Source organism: Lampris incognitus, chromosome 10, assembly GCF_029633865.1.
Source record: "Lampris incognitus isolate fLamInc1 chromosome 10, fLamInc1.hap2, whole genome shotgun sequence".
Classification (NCBI taxonomy): domain Eukaryota; kingdom Metazoa; phylum Chordata; class Actinopteri; order Lampriformes; family Lampridae; genus Lampris; species Lampris incognitus.
In genome coordinates this window covers 20,959,771-20,979,337 of record NC_079220.1, presented here as the reverse complement: position 1 = coordinate 20,979,337, position 19,567 = coordinate 20,959,771, and the positions used below count along the sequence as shown (strand labels likewise).

At 44.0% G+C, this 19,567-nt stretch overlaps 1 protein-coding gene across 1 annotated transcript; it reads right to left on the bottom strand.

Moving 5' to 3' along the window:
* Positions 1-5,966: 5,966 nt before the first annotated feature.
* LOC130119382 (GTPase IMAP family member 7-like) lies at positions 5,967-13,750 on the bottom strand. The gene is made up of 2 exons (XM_056287856.1): positions 13,609-13,750; positions 5,967-7,737 (listed from the first exon to the last, which is right to left on the bottom strand). Exons 1-2 carry the CDS (start codon positions 13,631-13,633, stop codon positions 6,746-6,748), a joined length of 1,017 nt encoding a protein of 338 aa, XP_056143831.1. The 5' UTR covers positions 13,634-13,750; the 3' UTR covers positions 5,967-6,745.
* Positions 13,751-19,567: the final 5,817 nt, after the last annotated feature.

Below are 19,567 nucleotides of genomic sequence, written 5' to 3'. Positions count from 1 at the left end.
AAACCCCATAGAATTTGGCTTTGTATACACAGTATCTCTTGGTCTACACAATGTTAACACAATCTCAAATGAGAAACTCATTCTAAATGTTGAGTATCAAAACCAATGAATGTTCAAACATAAACAGTTCAGTTCGTTTTTTTAACAGTCTAGTAATGAGTAATAACGAAACTGGAATTGGCTGGTGGTCACTCGCAGCCTCCAAGCAGGATTCTGTAACGTGCATGGATAAGTAGACACGTCGGCCGCTGGCTGACGGGTCTGACCCTTTAGTCGAGCGGTTAGCGATGTCTCCTGCGGTGCGGGCGATACGGGTTCGCGTCTCGGCCGCGGTAGTTCATGTGGTTGCCCCCCGAATTCGCTACGTTGGTGTAAGAAGTGGTATGGGGAGAGGCCATCGGAAGCGGAGGCGTGAAGGAGCTGATATGCTTAAGCGCGGGGACGCGCTTCCCGAAGGAGGGGGGTAGTGTAACGTGCATGGATAAGTAGACACGCTGGCTGACGGGTCTGACCCTTTAGTCGAGCGGTTAGCGATGTCTACTGCGGTGCGGGCGATACGGGTTTGCGTCTCGGTCGCGGCAGTTCCTGTGGTTGCACCCCGAAGACGCTACAATACCTTCTCCGACGCACCCCAGGAAACACGAATTCGTCCCAAAGGATTCTTATAGACGGTAACACAGTCACTCCACGTACAGTACGTGTCTGTCTCTCTCTAGATTTCGTATTTTTTCTATTAGAAAAAAGAAATGTTCAGCGACCCACACACAACCGCAAAGCTCTCGCACACCGCCTCTCTTCTTCTCCCCCCCTTCCCCTGGTGTGTTAGAGAGCCTCACTCTGATTAGCTATAATGGAGGAGGCTTGCCTGATACTAACCCAATCATATCCAACTATACTCAGAATAGTTGCATACCCTACATTCCCCCCTGCTAAACCCTGCCATATCAGCGTCATCTCCAGGCGGCTCCATCTCTAAAGCGCACAGTAAATAAATAAATAAATAAATAAATAAATAAATAAAACATTAACAATGCGAAGCCACTGCATATTCACATCTGTTACAGGAACCAATTAACACAACCAGAGCAAAGATCTTATACATTGACCCCTTATAGCATCTTATCTGAAAACATAGTCCTCCCTATATCTGGTGGGAAGTGTACCTCTATTCTGTCTCTCCGAGCGCCTGGGTTCAGCGGCACTTTCACTGTCTACGTATGAGTCATCACTCTCATCTGACCCTTCTTCTGATGTTGCCCCCATCACCACTACCTCTTTTTGAGCTAGTATATCCTCTGGTACTACTTCGTCTACTACTCCATACCCCAATACTGTGTTTGTGTCAGGCGCATTTGTGGTGGCTGGAACGCAGACTATATCAGAGTACTCAGTATCAGACTCTAGCGGTTCTCCAGATGTGTGCCTAGATATAGGTTTTCTTGCCAGAGACTGAAATGTGTAGTGCTTGAGCCGGTCTCTTTGCACAACTTGTGAAGGACCTCCCTGTTCTGGGTGAATGGTGAATACAGGTATGTCTGAGTGGTTCTGTTTCACTACAAGGTAAGGTATGGATGCCCACTTATCCTGTATTTTGTTTCTTCCCCTAGGCTTGTGGTTGCAGAGTAACACACGGTCACCAGGTCCCAAGAGAGCTCCACTTGACTTGCGATCATAAGCTACCTTCCGTCGTCTTGAGGCTTCTTGAGCTGCTGATTTAGGTACTTCTACAGCGGTCTTCAGTCGTTCATGGTGATTCCGCACCCAATTATTCAGGTTCTCTGCATCATTATCATCATCAAGATCCTTCCCTCCGAGAAGATCCATGGGCAATCTTTAACGTTCTCCTTCATTCTCGTATTACCGACTTCCAATTTAAAATGCTCGCGATTTTCAACAACTGCTCCCGCGAAAAGTGCTCAAAAACTCCTCCGACATTTCAGCAAACTGGATCTCTCCCATGCTTACCTGCAGGTGCTGGTCCAGGAGGGCTCACGCAGTTACCTTACCATCACCACACACAAGGGAATGTTCCACTACAACCGGCTGCCATTTGGAATAACGTCAGCGCCATCAATCTTCCAGAGAGTAATGGACCAAGTTCTTCAGGGCCTTCCCAATGTGCACTGTTTTCTGGACGACATTCTAGTGACTGGATGGGATGACGCCGATTGTCTGAAAAACTTGGAGACAGTGCTCAGCCACTTGGAGAACTTTGGCCTCCGGGTGCAGAAGAAAAAGTGTGAGTTTTTCAGGAACTCACTGGAATATCTGGGACAAACCATCGACGCCACAGGCCTCCACAAATCCCCAGAAAAACTCAGGGCTATTGCCGAGGCCCCTGCCTCAATGAATGTAAGCCAACTCCGCTCCTTTTTAAGGCTGATAAATTATTATGGCAGATTTATCTCAAACATGGCAACAACACTCAGCCCCCTGCACAAACTACTGCATGCAGGGGCACAGTGGGAGTGGTCCCCAGAGCATGAAAAAACGTTCTACTCGACGAAAGAACAGCTCCTTTCTGAGAGAGTGTTAACTCATTCTGACCCCCAACTGCCGAAAATACTTGCATGTGATGCCTTGCCATACGGAGTGGGCGCAGTGATTTCTCATGTGATGCCTGGTGGTCAAGAGAGGCCCATAGCATTTGCCTCCAGAACCTTGAGCAAGGCTGAGCAAAATTATGCTCAAATTGAACGGGAGGCCTTGGGGATCATATTCGGTGCACACAACTTTTTTGCATATCTGTATGGGTGCCATTTAAACCTTTTCACGGACCACCAGCCACTAATGACGATATTGAGCCCCAGTAAAGCAATCCTGTCTATGGCACCTGCGAGGCTGCAGTGAAGGGCCCTTGTATTGGCAGCTCACAACTACACTATCCGATACAGGAGTGCAGCTGAACATGGAAATGCGGTCAGCCTCTCATGCCTGCCACTGCAGGCGGATCACAAGGACAAACTGGGTTCTGTGGATATGTTACACCACCTGCCTCCCTGCCTGTGTGCAGCACAGATATTCGCAAAGAAACAAGGTATGAGCCGGTGCTCTCTCGTGTGATGGACATGGTCTTGTCAGGGCAGTTTCCAGTAGTCAAAGAACGATGCACTGATGCCCTACTGCTCAAGGAGAGAGGAGTTCACTGTGGTTCTAGGATGCCTTCTGTGGGGCAACCGCGTTATTGTACCCCAAAGTTGAGGCCACAACTGCTGAAAGGGCTGCATGCGGGCACCCAGGAGTGGTTAAAATGAAAGCCGTTGCTCGCAGCTACTTCTGGTGGCCGGGGGTTGACGCTCAGATTGAACTGCAAGCCAAAGTATGTCATTCATGCCAGCGCAACCAGAAGTCTCCCGCCCTCTCCCTGCTGCACTCGTGGCCATGGCCGGGCATGCCATGGCAGAGGGTACATGTGGATTTTGCTGGGCCAGTGGAGGGGCATATGTTGCTAGTGATGGCTGATGCTCACTCGAAGTGGCCGGAAGTGGAACTAATGGATTCCACCACAAACTCAAAGACTGTTCAGGCTCTAAGGGGGTTGTTCAGCCGTCATGAGTCAGGTGTTCCACAGACAGACACTGTATTATCTCAACCACCCGCTACCAACCCACAAGCCTCTGATCTCACCACAGGGGGACAACATGTGCAAATGGACAGTGAGTCGAATGACTTGTTTTTCATACATGCACTTTCACAGGATGGGAGCCCTATGAGAGACATGCAGTAGGCTGATCCATACAGGACAGTTATGGATTGGATTGAGAGGGGGACAGCCTGACCTCCTCGGGAGGAGATGAGAGGTAGCTCCCGGTGGCTCTGGAAGTTATGGACTGAGTATCCTCGTCTCTCTATTGTAAATGGTCTGCTCTGCTGCACAGGGAATTCCTTCCCCACAGGGGACAACGGTCGCGAAGTGGTTGGGCCCTCCTCACTTGTCCCTGATGTGCTGCAGCACCTGCATGGAGGTCCTGCTTCAGCTTATTTTGCAGCAGAATGAGTATGGAGATGAGCGAGGCAGGCCTTTTACCAACCCTTTATGGTCAATGATATTCGCCAGTGGTGTGAGCAGTGCGTCCCGTCAAACCCGCAGGACCCCTGTGCCTAAGCATCGAGCACCAATGGGGGGGGGGGTGTTTCCTCAAGTAACTCAGCCATTCCAGAGTGGCAACTCACATTTTTTACCTGCCAGTGACTTCTAAGGGAATTGGATATATGTTGGTAGTGGAAGACTACTTCACCAAGTTTGTAAACCTGTATGCTCTCCCTAACCAAACAGCCCAATCAGTAGCACAGTGTTTGTTCGAAGATTATGTGCTAGTTAACGACATTCCAGAATTGATTCACAGTGAGCAGGGCCGGCAGTTTTGAGGCCGAGATTGTTCAGAGACTGTGTCGACTCTTAGGAATTAAGAAAACTTGCACCATACTTTATAATCCCAAATCAGATGGAATGGTTGAACGCTTTAATCGGACTCCCGTTGACCAGCTAGCCAAATCGCTGCTTGCTTGTGGAGGTGAATGGGATGAACATCTAAAACAGTTGGTCTTCGCCTGTAACACATCTGTTCATGCCTGCACTAGCTACACTCCTTACTACTTGACTCATGGATGGGAAGATCCCCGGTTCCGGTGGTTGTTTTAGTGCCATCTCAGTTGATACGCTCGGACTTACCTTTTGCTCATGCTGACTTTGTGACCTCTCTGGCAGATAAGCAAGGGACTGCTTTTGGCAGTGCCAGGCAACATGGTGTCGACACCCGTGAGAAACAAAAGCTGTGCTATGATGGAGTGGTCCGTTACTGGCCATATGCAGAGGAGGATCTTCTATGGCCTAATAATCCTACTGAGGGCTGTATGAAACTTGCCCCAAACTGGAAGGGACCCTACAGGGTCCTGGCTGTGCTGGACTCTCAGGAGGAACCTGGACTCACATATCGTAGTGGCATTCTTTTGAGCTCTAGCGTATAGGGGCAGATTGTCCATTAGGATAGACTGAAACCCAACACAGTTGGACTGATGCCTGCTGGTCCTCCAAGCCTCCCTACTTATCCTCATACTCCCTCACTGCTGGATGAGGGGTTGCCGTACGGGGACTGTGGGACTGAGGAGCCCCTGGCTCCTAGTGGCAAAGGGACTGTTCATGTTATGGACCCCAGTGAGACACTACAGACTGTGTCTCAGACTGTGAGACAACCAGTTCACTTCAAGGACTTTGTCACTTATCATTACTGATGTGTTGGTGAGTTGGTATGATTAATGTGTTCTCATGCAATGAAAATAAAAAAAATAAAAACCAATGTTCTCTCATGTTTAAGTGTATGTCCACATGCAACAGGGTGTCAGCTATATCTGGTATATCTGGTGGGTTTGCTAGGGCATACTTTATTTGACTGTGCAGTTATGTGAGGGGAACAAGCATAACATTTTGACCATTTGCCTTTTTGTGCTGTGTCAGCATGTTCAACAAGAAACAAGGAAGAACTTGCAAGCGACACTCTGCTTTGGTCTCCCAAATGTAGAAAGACGTGTGTGGGAAGGCCTGCAAGAAATTACACCAATCAACTTGTTGACGACACAGGATGTCCATCTGAGGATCTTCCAGCTGCTATGCAGGATAGAGATGGATGGCGTGAGAGGGTCAGAGCCATCCGATGATACTCGGCCTGATGATGATGATGATTGGCATGTTGCTAATGTGGCCACCATGTTTGTTTGTGGCATTTATATTGTTTATACTGGTATTTAGAAACGAGGACTTTTTTTTTTTTGAAGGAGGGGAGGCATGTAAGTTATGTTATTGTGTTACCTCTAAGTGTAATGCTCTGGGGGATTTTAAGTTCAGTCATGCAGTTTATATGGTCAGGGGCTCTTAGGCTGAAGGGCATAAACGGAAGTGGTGTATCTGTTATGCGGGGGAGGAACAATGTTAAACGTGTATGAGAAAGCAATAAAATATGTCACCCTGGTTCAGTCTTAGGAAAGTCTGTGATATTATTTTCCCACTTTAATAAGTATAGGCGCACTCAACGCTCGGTTACATAAGTATGATGAATAATAATAAAACATGACTGCTTTTCACGGCACACACATAATTACTTACAAATTATTTTTTCATTCTATTTGATCCTTGAGAGCTTTAATCATTCACAAGCAATTTAAACAATTTGATTTACTCCAATTCCAACCGCTAATCCAAAGCTTCTTTTAATTAATTGCTCCCATCAGTACCACATTTGATGCTGCTTTCAGTGCCACATTATTTGATTTTGCAACAATTCTGCCATGTGTCAATCAAATGGTCCTTTTCAGGCCACCAATATAAGTTTAGATTCAGATTCAGACAACTTTATTTATCCCAGAAGGGCAGTTCAGTTTTACGGTTTACCTAGACCATAAACAAACTCAAGAGAAGCAGCAATCAGCAGTCTGCCAGAGACAATAGACAGATCAGTACATGGGCAAGAGATGCACACTGTCACCCTTGTCTGGCATTGCATGCAGACTAAAACAAGGACCAGGCGAAGGATAAAAATTCACCTAAGTTAAAAAAAGAGAACAAATAAATGAAGCATCCTAAGATGCATTTTCTGTTACATTCCAATACAACATTCAGTGAACGTACAGGCCCACAAGCCATTTGAAAAACAAACAAGGTATATGTTACAATAAAGGTGATTTTTGTTACTCAAACAACCAAAATAAAACAAAAGGACATAGTGTGATCAACTCAAAGATCAAAAGGCACTCACTGTAAATTGCATTTCTCGAACGCTTTAGGAATACATACATAAGCAACATACTTTGTTGCTTCCTCTATCAGGTGTTCTATCACATCTCCTGCTATATTTGCTATTTCTAGCCCTGCTACTTTCCTTACCTCCTCTGTTGTTTTATTCCTCACAACAGAACGTACCCCTGAGCCAATCAGTATAACAAGTTTCACTACCAAAGCTTCAATATAGGGGTTGTTTTCCTCAGCCGTTTTTCTTGCTTCTTCCTTTGACATTGTTGGATTTTCTTTCTTTAGGATTTGCATCTCCTCTTCTATAGCTTTCTCAGCCCACATGAACATGTCGTTTGTGTAATGTCTTCCTGCATTTCTCTTTACCATGCTGGTGATCTTGTCCAGTAGATCGGGGACTTGAGATGAATCATTGTTCCTGTTGTCAAAGACATGGTGACCCCCATGGCACTGCCTGACAAAATCTCTAAGAGCTTCATTATCACCGATCAGTTTGTCTATGGAAACTTTTTCAGCTTTCAGGTCATCACCGTGGGTGAACAGAACCATAGTGTAAGAGTCTGCCTCTTTTCCAAAGAACATCTTGATGAGTTTCACCGTTTCCTGTTCCTCTGGTGTGAACCTGCCCACCTGGAGAACAACCAGGAAAACATGGGGACCAGGAGCAGAGAAGGTAATGCACCTAGCAATCTCTCTAAGTATATTCTTGTTTGTTTCAGACAAACCTGGTATTTTGTCTAATATTTTTGATGGAGACACAATCGGTTTGTCAGAAGGAGTCTGAGTAGAAAACAAACCAGGAGTATCAACAACAGTGAGAGACTGCCCATTAAACTCTCCAGTTTCCTTTTGACACTTCATTGTCAATGAGGAAGAGGAAATCCCTGTAGGAAATGCCTTTTTCCCCAGGATGGTGTTTCCTGTAGTGCTCTTCCCAACTCCAGTCTTCCCAACAAGCACGATACGCAGCTGTGGTTTCCCTGTTTGTGGTTTCTCTGTTGGAGACATTCAAAATTGACATTTTTTTGTTACAGTGTTTAACTCTTAGTAAACATGCATTTTGACTTGGCTAGTTATTAAAAAAAAAATCAATGTGAGCCACAAGCTTGTATCTATTTTTTGCCAATTTATGCCAACTGGCTAACTCATAATTTTCACATTAAAACATTTGCTATCCTCACTATTGACAAAAAGTTTCTACACTAACACCACTTTTAAAGCTACATTTATGTATATAGTTCTTTGCCTACAGATGATATACTTTGCCTACCAACTAAAAAACAGGGACAGCTAAACAATCTGACAACGAAAACAAGGACAATAAACGAAAGACCAAAATAGAATGCAAAAAACCCTCAGTGTGTTTCCACTTTTTGTTATGTTGTGTGGTTTGTTACTGTCTTTTGTTTGTTTGTCTTTTGTTCTGTTGTGCCTGTCTACAGATATGATTCTCTGCTTGACCAATAAGCATTGCTATTGCCCCGCACTATTACACTCAGCGCAACAGATTTTGGAGGGGTGCATATCTATGACACTGCCAGCCTTTGCAAGATTCAAGTCACCCAGAAACCTTTTCTGTGTGATGCTTCATACACAGAAACATTCACATGTACCTCAGCAGACACATGTCCCGACCTTAAGACTGCCTGTCAAACATCACTGACAGACAGAAGACCATGCCCGCTCGTTTACGTAAAACTCACAAAAGGAAAATTGCATTTTGAAATGAGATCAATTAATTGAAAATGTAATGGCTCTTCTAAATTTGAATTTAATTCCTGATTAGATCTCTCTTTAAAAAGAGCAATGCAGTAGGATAGTAGGATGTGCAGTACTGTCTGACATTCTTGTGTAAGAAGTGGGGTTGTTGTAAAGGGTCTAGTGTGTTGGTGTAGTGTTCTGTGCCTGTCACGTCTCACTCTCAAACTTCACTGCTGGTGAACAGGGGAGCCGAGCACGCAAGTCTCTCCCTGCCAGTACATATCCTCTCCAACGGCAAGCCCTATGTAGTGCCTCCTCGTGGCGACACACGGTAACTGGGTAGATCTTGGACCCTGGCTGAACTAGGAGGGACTCGGAGGTGGTCTGGCCCCTAGATGTGTGGTATGCAGGCTCACCGGTGCGTGGATATTACCTGATGCCACTGCCTAGTGGCTACCTCGTCAGTGGAATAAGCTACAGGAGTAAACCCCTACAGAAAATCAATGTCTACAGCGCTGTTGTTTTTCGTGCCCTTTTGTATCTGTTTAAGTCGGAGAGTACTGCTGGCGTCATGTGTGGCTGCCGCTTCTCCCTCTCTTGTAGCCCCGCCCCCCTTCCCATCCATCCCTGTATGTCTGTGTTATGTTTATCTGTTGTCTTGTTTAACCTCGTTTATTGTAAAGTGACTTTGAGTGTTAGAAAAGCACTAGATAAGATTGACTTATTATTATTATTATTATTGTTGTTGCTGTTGTTGTTGTCGTTGAGGTGCTGGCCGGTCACGTCAAAAACAATGTATGTTGCCGAAAACTTGTAATCCTGCTGTATTTTAGAGAGAGAGTGTTGACGTGAAGGATAGTCTGCTCCAAGGCAAATAAAATCACAAACAACAAAGTGAATGTATTTATAATAATATAATTTAAGGCACAGCTGCCAAGAATTGATGGACTTATCTATCAATAATATTCAAAAAGGGGGACCGGAGGGTGTGCTTCAATTATCGGGGCATCACATTAATCAGACTCCCTGGGAAAGTCTACTCTAGGGTGCTCGAAAGGAGGCTCCGACGATTGTCCAACCTCAGATCCAGGAGGAACAATGCGGATTCTGTCCTGGCCATGGAACAACGGACCAACTCTTTACCCTCGCGGGAGCGCTGAGGGGGGCATGGGAGTTTGACCAGCAAGTCTACATGTGTTTTGTGGACTTGGAGAAGGCTTATGACCGTGTACCCCAGGGCACTCTGTGGGGAGTACTGTGGGTGTATGGGGTACCTGGGCAGTTGCTACAAGCCATCCGGTCCTTGTATAACCAAAGTGTGAGTTGTGTCTGCATGCTTGGCACAAAGTCAAACATGTTTTCACCAAGGTTGTCCCTTGTCTCCGATTCTGTTTGTGATATTCATGGACAGGATCTCAAGGTGCAGCCAAGGTGAGGAGTGTGTCCATTTTGGGAACCTCGGAACTGCATCTCTGCTCTTCACAGATGATGTGGTTTTGTTGGCTTCATCAGAATGCGACCTCCAACACGCACTGGAGCGGTTTGCAGCTGAGTGTGAAAAGGCTGGGATGAGAGTCAGCACCTCCAAGTCTGAGGCCATGGTTCTCTACCAGAAAATGGTGGATTGCTCCCTCCGGGTTGGGGATGAGTTGTTGCCTCAAGTGAAGGAGTTCCAAGTATCTCTGGGTTTTGCTCACAATTGAGGGTAGGATGGAGCGGAAGATTGACAGGCGGATTGGTGCAGCGTCAGCAGTAATGCGGACGTTCTACCAGACCCTTGTGATGAAGAAGGAACTGAGCCAGAAGGCAAAGCTCTCAATTTACCAGTCAATCTTCATTCCAATCCTCACCTATGGTCATGAGCTTTGGGTAGTGACCGGAAGGGTGAGATTGTGGATACAAGCGGCTGAAATTAGTTTCCTCTGTAGGGTGTCTGGGCTCAGCCTTAAATATAAGGTGAGGAGCTCAGACATCTTGAGGGAGCTTGGAGTAGAGTCGCTGCTCCTTCGCGTCGAAAGGAGCCAGTTGAGATGGTTTGGGCATCTGATTAGGATGCCTTCTGGGCACCTTCCTTTGGAGGTTTACCGCGCACGGCCAACTGGGAGGAGACCCCGGGGTAGACCCAGAACTCGCTGGAGGGATTACATGTCCAATCTGGCCTGGGAACACGTTGGGATCCCCCAGGAGGAGCTGGAGGGCATTGCTGGGGACAGGGATGCCTGGAGTGCCCTAATTAGCTTGCTGCCACCGCGACCTGACCCCGGAAAAGCGGCTGAAGATGAGATGACATGAGATGGGTACACATGAAGACACACACCTACTGTAGCATGTGCAAAGGCCCTCTGCATTACTTTAATATTTTCATCAATATTGAAAAGTGGCAATAAGGTTAAAATATGCATTTTTACAAATAGTATAATGCAAGAATACAGCCATATTGGAAGAGAAGACGATCTCTTCCAAAGGTGGGGGGGAGACCAGGATGAACTTTCATTAAAAAGAGAGGCTTTTTATTTTGATAATCTCTTTCTTTTACTGTGATGTTAGCAATGAAATATATTGCTCATTGCTCATCCTGTGTTTTTTATTTATCTATTTATTCTTTTTACATGTGTTCTTGCATGTGGCATTTGTCAAAAGTTGGTGTTTTAACTTTATTGTAATTTTCACATATTTGCAAAACATTCATGTAGTATGGGTGGCCTTTGTGCATACCAGGCGGGGGTCTCCATGTGGGCCATGCATATGCAAATGTCCACAATATCCTTTGCGGAAGGGTAATAATAATAATAATAATAATAACAATAAACATAGTAGTAGACGTAGTGTTATAGGACAAGAAGTAAATGTCTAAATAGTAATATACTACGTACGTAACAACGATTGAATGACTTTGGAACAAATATTCCTGTAATTTTAAATAGTACCTTTTAGAAATAAATGCAGCTGCTCTGAGACATAACTAAAGCCTACCATAATATTTAACAGGTACTGTACCTTCCTGTAACCAAAGTGTTACACTTAACGGTGCATTAAATTGTCTTAATGGCAACATTTACTGGTCATATTTATCTTGCGAATTATTTTTGTTCTCTAATGTCTTGTCAGTGGCGATGAGTTAATGTTTTACTATTGCATGAATTTCCCCAGCCAAAGTGTGTCAATGAGCCGATGGAGCATGTATGGCTGAGAGGACAGATCAAACCAGTCTTATAAGAACCAATTGACTGTTTTTCTTAATCTGTCAAGTTGCATTGTTCCAGTAGGGAGTGGCATTTAACTAAATTCTACTTTTTCAAAATATTGAAGGTCACAGCTAATACCTTTAAATTAAATGTTAAATATCTTGATGCATGCTCAATAATCCAGGTAAGAAATCAAAGAAGAAAATCAAAGTGAATCAGTTCATCTAGACACAGCGTTTCTTGACAGATATGTTTCATCACTCATCCAAGTGACATCTTCAGTCTAAACTGACTGCAGGTATCCCCACCCTTATAAACAATACAGCACAATCACAGCATTGTGTCGCCATCTTACAATGCTGTGATTGCAACATTCCCAGATCCTCTGTGAATAGTTGTAATGAAGCTCTAGTTAATGGTCACACCCATATTTGCATATGGAACTGGTCGTTGGTTTCGGTCGTTATGCGACAGTATTGTTTATAAGGGGTGGGGATACCTATAGTCAGTTTAGATTAGTTGAGTGATTAAACGTGTCTGTCAATAAACACTTTATCCAGATGAATTGATTCAATCGTCTTTGAAATGTTACATATTTTGAAGATGTTTGATGTCAATATTTCTTTTGTAGCTGTTCCACAGTCAACTTTAATGCAATGCAGCTCCCACCAATGGATACATCTTCTGTTATATAAGACGTTTTGTAGCGTTGACCTTGACTAAAATTTCAAGAAATATTTTCAGTAAAATTTAAAGTTCGCTGTTATCGGTATGTTCCACTCTAGTTTGGTGGTATAATGATGATATTGTGGTGGACACGTATTGGGGACAGAATTCAACCCAGGAACTAAGGGTTAAGTCATGGTTGCCCTGGCAGGTTAACGCAGGGTTAAGTTATGGTTGTCCAGCCAGTTTTCTGGTGATTCTTGCCACCTCCGCTCAGTCGAGCTGTGGTTTGGTTGTCTCTCTGATTTACCGTGGATTAAAGAAAGTTGCCTACACGGCTAAAGTGTGAACCTACGGTCTTCTCCGTTCCTTCGGCTCTACAATATTACATTTCCATGTGGATGCAGGATTTTAGTGAACCTGATTTCTTTAAAGAGCAAAGTGTCAAATAATACCGAAATAAGACTGAGAAACAAACGTTTTCAGCAGGGAAAAGATGTTTGCTGCCATTATACTTTTGCTTTCCTCCAATATCTTCTCAGCATTGAATATTTGCTTTAATTACAGAAATGTTCCTTAAACTCTTCTTCACCTATTAGGCATTGGAAGTAGTAGGCTATGATTGACATTGGCCCGACCTGCCTTAGATAAGAATTTATATAAGTGTTTGTAAATTTCAACTCACACAAATATAAATGCATATATATAAATATATAAATTATTTTTTGAGCCAGAATTACAGAGAGTAATATGTTGTTTTTTGGCAATTGGACATTGCTACGTCATGCCAATAAAGTCATTGAGTTGAACTGAATTGAGCAACGGACAGCGAGCGAGAGAGAGTGTGTGTACGTGTTACTTGGGGTAAATTGCCGTGCATTGTTGCCTCATACCTTTGCACTGTGCATAGCTGGTCTGTTGCAATAAGGGGAAACAGCGAGTGTGCTCGAGCAACGACGGAGTTTGTGTTCTCGCGTGATTGTGAAGGACGCGCGCGTGTCCGCTCGTTCCACGTCTTTACACTGGGAATCAACCAGTGTCCGTCATCAATGTGCACTGCCCTGTCTGCCGTGACCGCGACGACTTAACATGTAATGTCGCATGTTCCTGAGGTCTGTCGTCTCTCATCTCTTGGTGTTTGGCGGTAGAGATCCCGTTAAAACAGCAACACGCTGACATACTGTGCAACGCAGTCAAACTCAAAACCCACGTCTAGTAACGATCATCGCTGATATGCGACGACTGCAAAGTTACATTTATTATTATAATATTTATTATAATATTTTCTATGAGTAGTACATTAAATAAACTTACGAGGGGGAAGATGTTTGCTGGCCATGTTTTTTGTCGTTAAGGGAGACGACCTCTTTCCTTGCAGATTCCGTCAGTGGAAAAGTTTTGAAGTTAAGTTTCATTTTGACTCGCTACCGATAGCCTCCCTCCGGCTCCTCTAGCCCCCTCCCCCATTTACCTAACCAAATAAGGACACTTGTGAACTTGACAAACTTTGCAGGCTATTTAATGATCATATGTATTTCCACTCAACACATATGCATGATTTAAAATATCCAACAAACATATTTAACTAACGTTTAACTGTTGCTATTGTCAATTGAAAAGTATCCATCAGTAACACATATGAACTCTCATCTTCCAGAATATTTCTACAGTAGAGGTGAACATGTTGGGCTTTGCCTCTCTACAGTTTAAAGATAATTTAATTTAAAAAAAAAAAGCTGTAGGCAGTGGGGATCGACGTATTTATTCTCATAAACACGAATTTAGATCGATATAACCGGACACTATGTTGATACAGAATGCATTTACCAACTCATGTCAACAAGAGCCAGAAATGTGAACGTCTCTCTTATCTATTTTGTCCAGGATTGATGCTGCCTTATCTTCGTGCATGCATTGTCCCTCTGCATGTTAACGACAACCAACTTTGGCTCACATGCTTGTCTGTAATATGCAGTGCAAACGTATTGCCTTGTTGCTTATTTATCGATATCCCAGCAAACATTTAGACGTCTAATCAACGTCTTTTAAAGGTCATTTTTGAACATCCAATTTTGGTCCGTGGTGGGTGCAGACTGTGAGTTTTTATGACGTCTTTTTCTGACGTCTTCTGGACGTCCAATTCTGACATCCACAGGACCTCTATATAAGGGCTGATTCTAGTCCAAATGTGGTCATTTTGGACGTCTTTTCAACGTCAAATTTAAACTTATTTTAGACCACTTTTTAATACTGCTTAATCAGTGCATACGCCCCCATTTTCCGACAGTGGCCCATTTTCTGTCAATTAAAGGACCAGGTTGCCGTAAAAACAAGTTATTTCTAAAAATTCCTCAATTTTCTGAGCTTGGCAAAACAAAAAGTAAGTCTCCAGCCCCCTCCTAAGATTTGTTATGATTTAAAAATGACAATTAAGCAAAATCTTTAAAAATTCATAAATCACAGGAATCAGATAGAGACTTACTCCAATACCTTTTTGCTCAGGAATTTATGCACAAAAACTACTTGCCATTAATTTTTCCAAAACAGGAAGTATAATTTTTTCAATGTACTTCCTGTTTTGGAAAAATGAATGGCGACTAGTTTTTGTGCATAATCTCCTGAGCAAAAGTCTCTTTGAAAAAGTCTTACTCATTCCTGTGATTTTCTTTGAATTTTTAAAAATTTTGCTTAATCGTCGTTTTTAAATCATAGGATGGGGCTAGAGACTTTTTGTTTTGCCAAGCTCAGAAAATTGAGGAATTTTTAGAAAGACTTGTTTTTACGCCAACCTGGTCCTTTAATTGCAGGACTACACAGGTTAATACTGTTCCTAAAGTAGATTTCAACATAATGTAACATTGTTCCTATTTTAAGTACAAATTGCATTAATTAACCCATCATACATATACAGTTTAAGACAGATCAACCCAATAATCGTAGTGGGCTGATTTGCTTTCATTCTGTAGTGCACGCACGCCGCATGTGCACACACACACACACACACCATACCTACACAGAAACTAGTCAGGGCTTTGCAGTTGAGACATGTATTTCTCCACAGAGTGAGTAAAACAGTATGTATATGGTAATACATAGGTGGAATAATAAAGCAATAGAACACGAGCAGGAGTGCAATATCGTGTGATATCGACACTGCTGTGATTGTCTGTGGTACTGCCTACGACCAAATCACAGCAGTATCGATATCACACGATATTGCACAACCTCAAGTGTTCTATTGCTTTTATACAACAAGTCTACATGTTAATTTCACCAATATAGGCTAGGACAATCATGTTTTGTTATTCAGTGGCTCTGCCAAGACAAGTAGTTCCTCAACTGCACATTTTGCACCTTCCAATCAGTAAGGTAATACTGAAAAACAAAAACTGGACCAACTGGTCCTTCTGCCCAGAACTTGGCACACGATCTCTAAAATACAAAAATAAAGCCTGTGTGGGCGGGGCTTTCACTTTGGTGGCGGCCACCTACCCCTGCCCACCCATGGCTACAAGGCTACCCTACTGAGTGCCTGGTGTGTGTCCACCACCTCCCCGTCTCGCTGGAGCGTGCTTGAGATGGTCTGCGGCATGCTGCTTAATGATGCCCTCTGTGGCCTTAGGGTCAAATTTCATGACTGCATCTGCGTAGAAAAAGACAACATGCATTTAAACAACAAGTCTCCATATTTATGCAAAAAATACATTTCCTGTACATCCACTACTGGTGTAATCGTTAGTTAGTTATCGTTTATTAAGGGGACACCTTTGTAGAAAGCGACTTACAAAAATAGGTAGACATAGTTGTGCATCTATACAGTCAAACTCCAAAAGGCTGAATGATTGAAAGCGTCCTTTTCTTTCAGGGGGAGGTCTCTTATCCTTTGGCCTCACGAAGGTATTTTGACAGGTAGAGCCATACTGGGTGTGGCCTCTGCCCATGGAAGTGTTCATGCGCATTAAAGACTTCCTCTACCCTGGCACAGCCATCCCTACTACGTTATCCTTTGGAAGCTATCCTTTCTAATTCAGAATAGAGGTGCTACAGTATCATTTAGAATGAGATATTGATGATGTAGTAGGGATGGCTGTCTATCCATGCCCATCCCTACTATAGCATCAATATCTCATTCTAAATGATAACGTAGTAGGGATGGCTGTGCCAGGCTAGAGGAAGTCTTTAATGCGCATGAACACTTCCATGGGCAGAGGCCACGCCCAGTATGGCTCTACCTGTCATTTAATTACCTTGGGCCTCACTGCAAGCAAGGTATTTTGACAGGTAACGTCATACTGGGCGTGGCCTTTGCCCATGGAAGTGCTCATGCGCATTAAAGACTTCCTCTAGCCTGGCACAGCCATCCCTACTACGTTATTCAGAACGAGATATTAATGATGTAGTAGGGATGGATAGGGATAGACAGCCATCCCTACTACATCATCAATATCTCATTCTAAATGATACTGTAGCACCTCTATTCTGAATTAGAAAGGATAGCTATACATAAATTTCTTGGCTCTGAGTAGTGTGGTTGACAAGACTCACAAGGAGATGTCGCTTTTATAACAGAACAGCTGGCAGGTTTATTGCACAATCTCTGCAACACACCATTCACAATAATGTTTTCTTTTGTAACTGAAAATACCCCAAAATAAAATAGAGCTCTTTGTTTTAGGAAAAATAACAATGAAAATAAATTGTCTTTTGGTTTGTCTTTGAAAATAAAGTTGAGAGTCAATCTACCCGGGTATTAACACAAAACACTTCTAAGTGTTCCTTATCTGGAATCCAGTATCCGATATCCTGATGCAAATCAGTTCAGTCACTCCGCAGGATGGAAACCGACACAGCTGGCCACACTGCGTCCAAACGTTCATTCTGTGGAGTGTCGCTCACTGGGACAGGCCCGCCATCAAAGTTGATATGGTATTGAACCAAACCAAATCCAGGATAAAGAAAAAACCAATTGGAGTTTTCGGCAAGGAAAACACGGTAAACCCAGAAGGAAACCGGGCTCTCATGATGCAGCACTTGAGTTACTAACAGGAGACTATCTTACACACAACTCCTGATAATAATTAACTGAATATCTTCATTTATTTCTGTCTATTTTCGCCAAATGAGCTGGAGCTCTTTCATGCAACTTTATACGAAGGAAAATCTCTCATGACTGGCGTAAAAATAGTGCGCATGCGCCCTCTGCTAGCGTCATGTGAACTGACTCTCAATTAGTTAACCCTTTAGTGACTGCATATTCTATGTGGGTTACACGTTCCCCCCTGAAATCAGCATGAGTCCCTTCATGTACTATAATATTCTGGCTCAGATCCTCAGAACTTCTTGACTCTCATAGTCACTGAATGAACTAAGTGCATGGTTAAAACTCTCCAAAAGGTTTTGAGCAAAGGAGATGAGGGTTTTCCCAACTGTGGGTAGTGGAAGCGGCCAGGTGCTTGCCGTGACCTTTCAGATCGACGTACAGGATTGTCTTCCCCAATTTGTTCAAGTACTTCATTCGCGTCCTTATCTTGTTTAGCACAAACTTCAGAAATTTCAGTGTCATTTCCTTTTACTCCATTTTCATTACTCCCATCATCCGGATCACCCAAATCCAGCAGGGGTACATCATCATCATCTTCCACAGTAATAGCTGGCATCACACTGCCTGGCTCAGGCAAGCTCTCCACTTCCCCAGGCGGAAATGCTGGCTCATTACCTGCAGAGGGCTCCACTTGAGACTGGGGTGGTAATGTCTTGCCCATATCACTCTCTCTGGGAGGATTGGCAGACATATCCAGCTCCTTTTGGATGTCGTAAACCTTTGTGAACCTCTCCTCAGTGAAAACTGAGGGTTCCGCAGGAAGGACTGTATACTCATCTTCAGACTCAGAATGTTCCTCTTCCTGGAGCTGTGGGGAACTTTGTCTCGTTCTGGGACGATGAATGAGCCTTAGCGGGTCTGGGTCATCTTCCTCAGCTTCAGCCAAATACCCGCATGCTAACAGGAGATCCCTGTGTAAAGTGCGGATCGGACCCTCTTCATTGTCCGGTTGAACCATGTGACCAGGTAAGTCTCCTATCTGTTTTAGGACACAGTACACAGCAGACTCCCACTTGTCTGCGAGTTTGTGCTTGTTCCGCAGCCGGACGTTCCTCACTAGGACTCTATCTCCCACTTCAAGGGTGGATTCTCGGATGCTTTTATCAAAACGTCGTTTGTTTCTGTCAGCCACTTTCTGCGAGTTTTCAATGGCAGTTTGATAACTCTCCTCTAGACGAGACTTGAGGTTCCGTACATATTGCGAATGAGATGCTGGTGTTCCTTCTCTGACAGGTAATCTGAATGCGATATCCACTGGAAGTCTGGGTTGTCTCCCAAACATCAGCTCATAGGGGCTGAACCCGGTGACCTCATTTCTAGTGCAGTTGTAGGCACGTGTGAGCGGTTTCACAAAGTCACGCCAGTGACTCTTCTCTTTATCTTTTAGTGTGCCCAACATGCCAAGGAGGGTGCGGTTGAACCGCTCAACCGGGTTGCCTCTAGGATGATAGGGACTGGTTCGCACTTTCTTGATACCAGCTATAGCACACAGTTCTTTAATAGTGTGAGACTCAAAATCCCTGCCCTGATCACTATGCAGGCGTTCGGGAAACCCATAATGCAGCAGAAACTGCTCCCACAGACACTGCAACAGTAGTAGCCTTTTGGTCTTTAGTAGGTATGGCTACGGCGTACTTTGTAAAGTGGTCTGTGATGACCAGGATGTCTTTAGTATTGTGAGCATCAGGCTCCAGGGATAAGAAATCCATGCAAACCAACTGCATTGGCCTAGTTGTCTGGATGCTGACAAGTGGTGCTGCTTTTTCAGGTGAAGTCTTTCTTCTAACACACCGGCCACATGTTTTGACCTTGTGCTCGACATCGGCAGCCATTCGTGGCCAATAGAATCTTGACCTTATTAAGTCAATGTTACGCTCTATCCCCATATGCCCCATGTCGTCATGGAGACACTTGAGTACAATTGCCCTGAGAGACTCTGGAAGTACGAGCTGATAGGCAGTTTGCTCTTCGCACTGACGTTTCCTTTACAGAAGACCACCTCGCATCTCAAGGCGCTTCCACTCCTTGAGCACCGGTTTTAGTTCAGGGGAGTCAGGACTGATGTAACAAGGTTCTTTGTCTCCAGCTTTTAAGAGGTGAATGACATGCTTGATGACAGGGTCAGCTTCCTGTCGTTCTTTGAGATCCCCTTTACTGAAGGTGGGTACAGTT

What these genes read in the sequence shown, in the direction of transcription:
- LOC130119382 (XM_056287856.1), bottom strand. Translation starts at nt 13,633, where the DNA reads ATGGCCAGCAAACATCTTCCCCCTC. An exon ending in CAGCAAACATCTTCCCCCTC is followed by an intron (nt 7,738 to 13,608) that starts GTAAGTTTATTT and finishes TGTCTCCAACAG; the next exon opens with AGAAACCACAAACAGGGAAA.